Below are 12,110 nucleotides of genomic sequence, written 5' to 3' on the forward strand. Positions count from 1 at the left end.
TCAGATCGACGATATACTCTTATATTTACCATTTCCTCTACTGATTCTCGTTTCAGTACTGGTTTGGCTTTCTACAAACATGTAGATGAGTGTCCTGGGGTAAGTAAGTCTTATTTTCTGTGACACTCTAAGCTATGGTTGGGCACTTTATTTATAAAGTTCTAAATATATGTATTCAAACATTTATTTGCCTTGACTCAGAATGTTCAACTTTCCTTATTTCCAGACAGTCAGTTTCATATTTGGGATTATGCTTTAAATTATCATATTTTGTCTTACCTCAAAAATTTGACTTTTTTCCCTGTGGGCTGTTAGGCTCGCGGGGGCTGAAAATGCTTCATTTTATTGCGTCATTTTTGGCGCGGATTTTTTTGGCGCAAAAATTCATTTCCGTTTCCGGCGTCATACGTGTCGCCGGAAGTTGCGTTATTTTTTTGACGTTATTTTGCGCCAAAAATGTCGGCGTTCCGGATGTGGCGTCATTTTTGGCGCCAAAAGCATTTAGGCGCCAAATAATGTGGGCGTCTTATTTGGCGCCAAAAAATATGGGCGTCGCTTTTGTCTCCACATTATTTCAGTCTCATTTTCATTTGCTTCTGGTTGCTAGAAGCTTGATGTTTGGCATTTTTTTCCCATTCCTGAAACTGTCTTATAAGGAATTTGATTTATTTTGCTTTATATGTTGTTTTTTCTCTTACATATTGCAAGATGTCTCACGTTGCATCTGAGCCAGAAGATACTACAGGAAAACCACTGCCTGCTGGATCTACCAAAGCTAAGTGTATCTGCTGTAAACTTTTGGTAGCTATTTCTCCAGCTGTTGTTTGTATTAATTGTCATGACAAACTTGTTAAAGCAGATAATATTTCCTTTAGTGATGTACCATTGCCTGTTGCAGTTCCCTCAACATCTAAGGTGCAGAATGTTCCTGATAACATAAGAGATTTTGTTTCTGAATCCATAAAGAAGGCTTTGTCTGTTATTTCTCCTTCTAGTAAACGTAAAAAGTCTTTTAAATCTTCTCTCTCTACAGATGAATTTTTAAATGAACACCATCATTCTGATTCTTTGGACTCTTCTAGTTCAGAGGATTCTGTCTCAGAGATTGATGCTGATAAATCTTCATATTTATTTAAGATGGAATTTATTCGCTCTTTACTTAAAGAAGTACTAATTGCTTTAGAAATAGAGGATTCTAGTCCTCTTGATACTAATTCTATACGTTTGGATAAGGTTTTTAAAGCTCCTGCGGTTATTCCAGAAGTCTTTCCTGTTCCTAATGCTATTTCTGCAGTAATTGCTAAGGAATGGGATAAATTGGGTAATTCATTTACTCCTTCTAAACGTTTTAAGCAATTATATCCTGTTCCGCCTGACAGGTTAGAATTTTGGGACAAAATCCCTAAAGTTGATGGGGCTATTTCTACCCTTGCTAAACGTACTACCATTCCTACGTCAGATGGTACCTCGTTTAAGGATCCTTTAGATAGAAAAATTGAATCTTTTCTAAGAAAAGCTTATCTATGTTCAGGTAATCTTCTTAGACCTGCTATATCATTGGCTGATGTTGCTGCAGCTTCAACTTTTTGGTTGGAAACTCTAGCGCAACAAGTAACAAATCGTGATTCTCATGATATTATTATTCTTCTCCAGCATGCTAATAATTTCATCTGTGATGCCATTTTTGATATTATTAGAGTTGATGTTAGATTTATGTCTCTGGCTATCTTAGCCAGAAGAGCTTTATGGCTTAAGACTTGGAATGCTGATATGGCTTCTAAATCAACTCTACTTTCCATTTCTTTCCAGGGAAACAAATTATTTGGTTCTCAGTTGGATTCTATTATTTCAACTGTTACTGGTGGGAAAGGAACTTTTTTACCACAGGATAAAAAATCTAAAGGTAAAAACAGGGCTAACAATCGTTTTCGTTCCTTTCGTTTCAACAAAGAACAAAAGCCTGATCCTTCGTCCTCAGGAGCAGTTTCAGTTTGGAAACCATCTCCAGTCTGGAATAAATCCAAGCCTGCTAGAAAGGCAAAGCCTGCTTCTAAGTTCACATGAAGGTACGGCCCTCATTCCAGTTCAGCTGGTAGGGGGCAGGTTACGTTTTTTCAAAGAAATTTGGATCAAATCTGTTCACAATCTTTGGATTCAGAACATTGTTTCAGAAGGGTACAGAATTGGTTTCAAGTTGAGACCTCCTGCAAAGAGATTTTTTCTTTCCCATGTCCCAGTAAATCCAGTGAAAGCTCAAGCATTTCTGAATTGTGTTTCAGATCTAGAGTTGGCTGGAGTAATTATGCCAGTTCCAGTTCCGGAACAGGGGATGGGGTTTTATTCAAATCTCTTCATTGTACCAAAGAAGGAGAATTCCTTCAGACCAGTTCTGGATCTAAAATTATTGAATCGTTATGTAAGGATACCAACGTTCAAGATGGTAACTGTAAGGACTATATTGCCTTTTGTTCAGCAAGGGAATTATATGTCCACAATAGATTTACAGGATGCATATCTGCATATTCCGATTCATCCAGATCATTATCAGTTCCTGAGATTCTCTTTTCTAGACAAGCATTACCAATTTGTGGCTCTACCGTTTGGCCTTGCTACAGCTCCAAGAATTTTCACAAAGATTCTCGGTGCCCTTCTGTCTGTAATCAGAGAACAGGGTATTGTGGTATTTCCTTATTTGGACGATATCTTGGTACTTGCTCCGTCTTTACATTTAGCAGAGTCTCATACGAATCGACTTGTGTTGTTTCTTCAAGATCATGGTTGGAGGATCAATTTACCAAAAAGTTCTTTGATTCCTCAAACAAGGGTAACCTTTCTGGGTTTCCAGATAGATTCAGTGTCCATGACTCTGTCTTTAACAGACAAGAGACGTCTAAAATTGATTACAGCTTGTCGAAACCTTCAGTCACAATCATTCCCTTCGGTAGCCTTATGCATGGAAATTCTAGGTCTTATGACTGCTGCATCGGACGCGATCCCCTTTGCTCGTTTTCACATGCGACCTCTTCAGCTCTGTATGCTGAACCAATGGTGCAGGGATTACACGAAGATATCTCAATTAATATCTTTAAAACCGATTGTTCGACACTCTCTAACGTGGTGGACAAATCACCATCGTTTAATTCAGGGGGCTTCTTTTGTTCTTCCGACCTGGACTGTAATTTCAACAGATGCAAGTCTCACAGGTTGGGGAGCTGTGTGGGGATCTCTGACGGCACAAGGAGTTTGGGAATCTCAGGAGGTGAGATTACCGATCAATATTTTGGAACTCCGTGCAATTTTCAGAGCTCTTCAGTTTTGGCCTCTTCTGAAGAGAGAATCGTTCATTTGTTTTCAGACAGACAATGTCACAACTGTGGCATACATCAATCATCAAGGAGGGTCTCACAGTCCTCTGGCTATGAAAGAAGTATCTCGAATTTTGGTTTGGGCGGAATCCAGCTCCTGTCTAATCTCTGCGGTTCATATCCCAGGTGTAGACAATTGGGAAGCGGATTATCTCAGTCGCCAAACGTTGCATCCGGGCGAATGGTCTCTTCACCCAGAGGTATTTCTTCAGATTGTTCAATTGTGGGGGCTCCCAGAGATAGATCTGATGGCCTCTCATCTAAACAAGAAACTTCCCAGGTATCTGTCCAGATCCCGGGATCCTCAGGCGGAGGCAGTGGATGCATTATCACTTCCTTGGAAGTATCATCCTGCCTATATCTTTCCGCCTCTAGTTCTTCTTCCAAGAGTAATCTCCAAGATTCTGAGGGAATGCTCGTTTGTTCTGCTAATAGCTCCGGCATGGCCTCACAGGTTTTGGTATGCGGATCTTGTCCGGATGGCATCTTGCCAGCCATGGACTCTTCCGTTAAGACCAGACCTTCTGTCACAAGGTCCTTTTTTCCATCCGGATCTGAAATCCTTAAATTTAAAGGTATGGAGATTGAACGCTTGATTCTTGGTCATAGAGGTTTCTCTGACTCCGTGATTAATACTATGTTACAGGCTCGTAAATCTGTATCTCGAGAGATATATTATAGAGTCTGGAAGACTTATATTTCATGGTGTCTTTCTCATCATTTTTCTTGGCATTCTTTTAGAATACCGAGAATTTTACAATTTCTTCAGGATGGTTTGGATAAGGGTTTGTCCGCAAGTTCTTTGAAAGGACAAATCTCTGCTCTTTCTGTTCTTTTTCACAGAAAGATTGCTATTCTTCCTGATATTCATTGTTTTGTGCAAGCTTTGGTTCGTATAAAACCTGTCATTAAGTCAATTTCTCCTCCTTGGAGTTTGAATTTGGTTCTGGGAGCTCTTCAAGCTCCTCCGTTTGAACCTATGCATTCATTGGACATTAAATTACTTTCTTGGAAAGTTTTGTTCCTTTTGGCCATCTCTTCTGCTAGAAGAGTTTCTGAATTATCTGCTCTTTCGTGTGAGTCTCCTTTTCTGATTTTTCATCAGGATAAGGCGGTGTTGCGAACTTCTTTTGAATTTTTACCTAAAGTTGTGAATTCCAACAACATTAGTAGAGAAATTGTGGTTCCTTCATTATGTCCTAATCCTAAGAATTCTAAGGAGAAATCATTGCATTCTTTGGATGTTGTTAGAGCTTTGAAATATTATGTTGAAGCTACGAAATCTTTCCGTAAGACTTCTAGTCTATTTGTTATCTTTTCTGGTTCTAGGAAAGGCCAGAAAGCTTCTGCCATTTCTTTGGCATCTTGGTTGAAATCTTTAATTCATCTTGCCTATGTTGAGTCGGGTAAAACTCCGCCTCAAAGAATTACAGCTCATTCTACTAGGTCAGTATCTACTTCCTGGGCGTTTAGGAATGAAGCTTCGGTTGACCAGATCTGCAAAGCAGCAACTTGGTCTTCTTTGCATACTTTTACTAAATTCTACCATTTTGATGTATTTTCTTCTTCTGAAGCAGTTTTTGGTAGAAAAGTTCTTCAGGCAGCGGTTTCAGTTTGAATCTTCTGCTTATGTTTTTTGTTAAACTTTATTTTGGGTGTGGATTATTTTCAGCAGGAATTGGCTGTCTTTATTTTATCCCTCCCTCTCTAGTGACTCTTGTGTGGAAAGATCCACATCTTGGGTAGTCATTATCCCATACGTCACTAGCTCATGGACTCTTGTTAATTACATGAAAGAAAACATAATTTATGTAAGAACTTACCTGATAAATTCATTTCTTTCATATTAACAAGAGTCCATGAGGCCCACCCTTTTTTGTGGTGGTTATGATTTTTTTGTATAAAGCACAATTATTCCAATTCCTTATTTTATATGCTTCGCACTTTTTCTTATCACCCCACTTCTTGGCTATTCGTTAAACTGATTTGTGGGTGTGGTGAGGGGTGTATTTATAGGCATTTTAAGGTTTGGGAAACTTTGCCCCTCCTGGTAGGAATGTATATCCCATACGTCACTAGCTCATGGACTCTTGTTAATATGAAAGAAATGAATTTATCAGGTAAGTTCTTACATAAATTATGTTTTTTTGTTTTTCTGAAGTGGCTTTTGGTAGGAAAGTCTTTCAAGCAATAGTTCTTCTTGCATGGCTAAACATCTGACTGGTTTACTGGTGAGATGGCAGGGTTTATAAGGGCTCTTAGAGTTTTGGGAATCTTTGCCTTCTTCTAGTTGCCAGTAGCATAATTCCCATTAGTAATGGCTTGTGGACTCTCACCACTATGAAATAAATGAATTTATCAGGTAAGCACTTCATTTTTTATTTAAGTGGCCCTTTAATTATCCAGCCACACCCTTTAGGGAATATTACAGCTGGGAGCCAGGTCTGGGAATGAAGTAATTGTTAATGAATACCCAAGCCCATACATGATACTGTTCTTTATTGACACCACTTCATAGTAAAGTGTATGGATCACAACAATGAGGACTGATTATATTGTGCAAATAAATTTCTGCTCAATTTCACATATTTGGGAGCTTTTGCCCAAGAAAAGTAACAAATCCCAAAGTTCAACTGATAACTTTGAAGATAAAGTTTTTAAAAATAAAATGATTGACACATAACTTAGTATACAAAACAAGTGATGTGACTAGATGCAGTGTAAGTCTGAGGTAGAATTTTCCATTAACATACTTTCAACAAACAAAATAAACTTGTTGACTTAGAACTTGATGATTAAAAAGTCTCCAGCATGGAGTGAAGTCACTCAGAGGCATATTTAAGAAATGTCTTGAGGACCTGATCCGACAGTGCGGATCAGGTCCGCAAGACATTGCTGAATGTGGAGAGCAATACGCTCTCCGCATTTAACATTGCACCAGCAGCTCACAAGAGCTGCTGGTGCAACACCGCCCCCTGCAGACTTGCGGCTAATGGGCCGCCAGCAGGGGGTGTCAATCAACCCGATCGTACTCGATCGGGTTGAATTGTTGCGATTCCTGTCCGCCTGCTCAGAGCAGACGGACAGGGTTATGGAGCAGCGGTCTTTGTGACCGCTGCTTCATAACAGCTGTTTCTGGCGAGTCTGAAGACTTGCTAGAAACATGGGCCGTCAAGCTCCTTTCGGGGCTTGAAAGATAGGCCCCAAAGTCTTTTAGAGCATTATATTGCAATGCATGTGTCTGTCCTTTAGGTCCATAACTTGCACACAGAGATAAACAGTTCTCAAGTTAAAAGTTGCCTTTCTAAAATTGTTTGCGGGACCTCGCAGTACTGGCAAGACTTCTTACATAATCTCACTAGAGCGGAGAGTTTTAATCATTTGGAGAGAAATTATAGTGCAGACTTCACAGGGGCTGAATATTATAAGAAAAGGGCAAAACTTGGATAGATGAGAGATGTCTCCTATAGAAAGTAATGAAGCTCTCTGGGATACAGAATTTCACAGGGGAGAGAGACAACACATGGGGCTGATATAAAGGCTCAGTTTGCATCAATTACAAATTCAACTGAAATGTTTTCACTACAGCTTAAGTTGTTTTTGCCTATAGTTTAGTATATATAAGTTTTCTGTCATTTCAATAAGTGCATTGTGAATTTTGAGCAATCTTAACCTGCATACAGCTAGCGATCCCAGCATTTCACATGACTTATGAGAGAGCTTCAGACATACCCTGGGAACTCCCCTGTTCAACCCAGGGAACTCCCCTGTCCCTCCCAATTTCTGTTTTATTTTACAATGGAGAAAGTACAAAGGGCAATTTAAGTTGTGAAAGATACACAGAAATATACAAAGTATGATACTAATTTAACACATACTATAAACTTTGCAAACTATAAAAATAATTAGAATTTGTGAAATCACTGCTGGATTTCACTCTAAATGTATTAAAATATAAAATAGAAAGTGCAAAGCTTGAATGTAATAATACTGAAAGGATCCAATCTGAAGTGTAAAGTAATCTAAAATACAAAGCAGAAAGTGTAACAAAACTCTCATATCATGCAGAGCTATATTGCACTGGGCTTGTCTCTCCTTTACATACGGAAATGAGAGATCCCCTTTTTCTTTGAGCATTCAGTGAGTTCAGCCCCTCTGCAGTCTGCACTACAATTTCTCTCCAAGCAGGAAAATCTTTGATCATCAGGCCCCTAGAGCCCGAAAACTCTCCATTCTGGCAACATTACCTAACAAGTCTTGTCAGTACTGCGAAGTCTCTTAAAAAAAACTTTAGAAAGACAAATTTTAGCTTGAGTTGTTTATCTCACTGTGCATGTTCTGTTTGTGAAGGAGACACCAATATTAAAATATAGTGCTTAAAAAACAGATTTTGTGTGATTTTGTCTCCATGCCAGCAGGCTTTTGATCATCAGACCCTGAGAACTGGGTCACAGCTCATGCATGTATGCATATTATTACCTGTAGGATGTGGTTGGATATTTAAAGGCATACTCTAGTCTTTATTAGGTGGCAGCTTTTCAAAATCAAAAGAACAGGACTTGAGAGAATGTGAAGTTATTCTTGGAAAATAGCAATTTGGTGGGGAGGGGGGGTTATCACTTGCACGGGTTTAACAACTAGTTAAAAGGGATTTTATTTAAAAATAAAAGAGCACTTTATTTTTACATACCATCCCGCTTTTGAATGAGATTCTGTTTCACTTTGCTTTTTTAAATATGGAAACAATTAATACATTTTAGTGTTTTTTTGTTTTCTTTATTTTACAAGCATCAGCAAACTAGGCAAAATGAATAAAATCCCTCATTGGTCTCTTCATTTTGACCATTCTTTAGTGAGTCAGCTCTATGGAATGTAGTAGCACTCTACAAATGTATTCTTTTTATTATTAACTAGTTGATAAGCCTGCCCAGAGGGCAGTCTATGTGTTGTAAATACAACCCCCAAGCTACAAAAAAATAGAAATACAGAAAAAAATAAACAAAGCTATCAAAAAAAATTAAAATTAAACCTAAACTAATACCCCTATAAAAATAAAAAAATCTCCCCCAAAATAAAAACACCCCCTAATCTAATACCAAATTACCAATAGCCCTTAAAAGGACTTATTGTAGGGCATTGCCCTAAGTTTAACAGCTCATTTACATTCAAAATAAAGTCCCCCTCTAAAAGTAACCCCCCCACCGACCCACCAAACCCTCAAAATAAAAACCTAACACTAATAAACTTAATCTACCCATTGCCCTGAAAAGGGCATTTGTATGGACATTACCCTTAAAAGGGCATTCAGCTGCCCTTAAAAAGGCATTCAGCTCTTTTGAGATTTGCACAAAACAACAACAAAACCTAATCTTAAAAAACAAACCCCCCCAAAAAAATTAAGAAAAAACTAACACTAAAGCCCCAAATATGTCCGTCAGGAGAAGGTCTTCTTCCAGGCGGGTCCATCATCCTCATCCACAGCGAAGACGGCGCGGAGTAGAGGTCTGGAGCGGTCTTCCCATATGTGGCGGTCCTCTACGGCGGTGGACCTCGGCGACATGGAGGGTTATCTTCATCCGATATCAGTGATATACTGAATATTGAATGCAAGGTACCGCAATCAATTTGGGGTACTTTGCATTCCTATTGGCTGAATTTTTCTAAACAGCCAATAGGATTAGAGCTACTAAAATCCTATTAGCTGTTCAAATCAGCCAATAAGATTTCAGTAGTTCTTATTCTATTGGGTGATGCTGAATTTTTCAAAACAGCCAATAGAATGAGAGCTACTGAAATCCTATTGGCTGTTCAAATCAGGCAATAAGATTTCAGTAGCTCTCGTCGTATTGGCTGATTTTGAAAATTTCAGCCAATAGGAATTCAAGGTACCCCAATAAATATGGGGTACCTTGAATTATTTCTTCAGTGTGCAGCGGACGATCACATGGAGGATCACCACTTCTGGAAAGACCGCTCTGGACCTCCGCACCGCCTTCGCTGTGGACTTCTGAAACCGTGGGTACCTATTTGGGGCTTTAGTGTTTTTTCTAATTTTTTGGGGGGGGTTTTGTTTTTTTAGATAAGGTTTTTTTTTTTTTAGCAAATCTCAAGAGCTGAATGCCCTTTTAAGGGCAATGCCCATACAAATGCCCTTTTCAGGGCAGTGGGTAGATTAGGTTTATTAGTGTTAGGTTTTTTATTTGGCAGGGTTTGGTGGGTAGGGGTTTTACTGTTAGGGGGGACTTTGTTTATTTTTTATGTAAAAGAGCTGTTTAACTTAGGGTAATGCCCTACAAAAAGACCTTTTAAGGGCTATTGGTAGTTTAGCATTAGATTAGGGGGTGTTTTTATTTTGGGGGGACTTTTTTCATAGGGACTAGGTTTATTTTTTTTTTATTTTGGATTTTTTGTAATGTTAGCCTTTTTTATTTTCTATAATTAGATAATTGTAATGTAATTTTTTTATTTTAATTAAGGGGTTAATTTAGGGGGTTAGGTTAGGGGGCTTAGTCATTAAATTAGTTTTTTGCATTGTGGCGGTGTAGGAGTTAATAGGTAAATTATTTTGGCTGCATGTGCAGCCAACATCCTGTTGACTGCCTCACGCCGCCAACATTCCTTGGAGGATGCGTGCGCAACTGGCGAAGGACATTAGAGGCAATTATAGTATAGATAAAGCAGCATAGGGACTAGAGAAACTGGAGAGGCTAAAAAACAACTAGAGATAATTTTGTCCAGTGTATAGTGCTGAACATTTTCTTCCTACATATATTTGCACACAAGTGTGTACACACACAAATATGCACTATGTCAAACACCATGTTTTTTACTTTTTCAGATGCCAGATGTCCGACGTTAGACCCTGATACCATGCATTCTAAACTGAGACTCTCAGAAGACAGACTCACTGTACATTGTTCTTGGATAGGCAGATTCAATTCCTACAACCCACAAAGATTTGATAAACTCTTGCAAGTGATGAGCAGAGACTCCTATTTTTCAGGCAGTCACTACTGGGAAGTTGATGTGCTTCAAGCAGGTGAGGGTTGGTGGATTGGCATCAGTTATCCATCAATCCAAAGGAAAGGAGATTCAGAATTCAGTCGTCTGGGTTGGAATAGTGCATCATGGTGCATAAAAAGATATGATTGTGAATACTGGGCATTTCATAAAGGAGAAAGAACACCACTACATTTGGAAAAGACACCAGAAAGAATTGGTATATTTCTAGACTATGAGTCTGGAGTCCTCTCCTTCTTTGATGTGTCACATGGTATGAAGCATTTACATACATTCTGCTGCAAATTCACTGAACCTCTGTATCCAGCACTGCGCCTGTGGGATGGATCAATAACTATGTGCAAACTGACATAATGCTGCAAATTCTCAACATATCTGGAGACTTTTAGTTATTTGCCAATTCCCATATCTTGCTTTAATAAAAATCAGACACTTTTTTTTTCACTGGACAATTTTTCTTTGTCCATTTATGAAAGTGAATCTACAAATTAGCTACACATCAACAATTGTGTGAACTACCTACATAAAGCACCAACCAAAACTCATAGGAATTACTGTTTTTAACCGCATAATTACAGGTAAATGTTGCCCTTGTTTTATGTTGGTGTCCTCTTCCTGAAGGAACAGTTGCCAAAAATGACTTACAATGGACCTACTTTGTATAATTTGTCAATGGCATAGGTTCATAGATGCTTATGAAATTGCTGAGGGGAGATCATGTAAAGGTGAACTCATGTGTGTTACTGCCATAAACCTCTTTAGTTCTGTAAGATGCCCAATACATAATATCTCCCACATTAAACGAGTACCGCTAGCAACATTACGACTGCAACTTTTAATTTTTTTTATTTTAACATTTATAAAGCTTAGATATACAATAATCATTTACATCTTGAAATAGGTTCCAAAGCCTATTGGTAATAAGAACAAGAGTTCCATGTTGCTTTCCAACATTTATGTTTAAAAAAAAATAATGAACATGCCAAGAAGAGGGGAGAGAAAAAAAAGGGGGGGAGGAAATCAGAGGAAGGGAGCAAGTATAAAATAAACTTTCTCTCCTTCCACTCCTCCCCCGCCAATAGCATAGGTTCATAGATTCTTGTGAGATTGCTGAGGTGAGATCATGTGTGTTACTGCCATAAACATCTTTAATTGTGTAAGATGCCTAATACATAATATCTCTATCCCAAACAAGAACCGCTAGCAACATTACGACTGCAACTCTTCTTTGCAAAATGGTTTATGTAAATGTTTGTATGTTTGTTATGGTAAGTAGTCTTGCTGGATAGCGTTTCAGGATGTTCTAAATGCGTTGTCGGGATTTTTCACTTCTGCCCAGCATGAAGAATTCATAAAGTGCAGTAAAGTATCCTGTCTCATTTATATTTGTATCTTTTTTCTCTTTAATTGCTTTTGTTAAAAATGTACAGTTATGAAATAGACTATTATAATTATTGACTATAATGAAGCTTAACTTACAGCTGTGACAATTATTCAATTTTGTGGTGAGATTTTTTTCTTTGAGATTTTAATTTCATGAATGTGTTTAATAACTTACTTTACAGGACTCTGTCAATATTAACCCAAATAATATAGTTAGCGCTCCCAAAACATTGTTGAAATACTGTCAAAGTCTTCAATTCCTGTGAAAAAATATTCTTAATAGTCTCACACACAGAGAATTTTGAAGATGGTGGGGCGCTAGACCCCTCCTTCAATTCAATT

At 38.2% G+C, this 12,110-nt stretch overlaps 1 protein-coding gene across 1 annotated transcript in view; it reads left to right on the forward strand.

Moving 5' to 3' along the window:
- TRIM14 (tripartite motif containing 14) overlaps positions 1-11,768 on the forward strand; it is a 307,177-nt gene extending 295,409 nt beyond the window's left edge. The window contains exon 5 of the mRNA XM_053700018.1: positions 10,204-11,768. Within this exon, the coding sequence (XP_053555993.1) occupies positions 10,204-10,739 (536 nt within the window). The 3' untranslated portion in view covers positions 10,740-11,768. The remainder of the gene's footprint in view (positions 1-10,203) is intronic.
- The last annotated feature ends 342 nt before the right edge of the window (positions 11,769-12,110 follow it).

This window comes from Bombina bombina, chromosome 2, assembly GCF_027579735.1.
Source record: "Bombina bombina isolate aBomBom1 chromosome 2, aBomBom1.pri, whole genome shotgun sequence".
In the NCBI taxonomy this organism is placed as follows: Eukaryota; Metazoa; Chordata; class Amphibia; order Anura; family Bombinatoridae; genus Bombina; species Bombina bombina.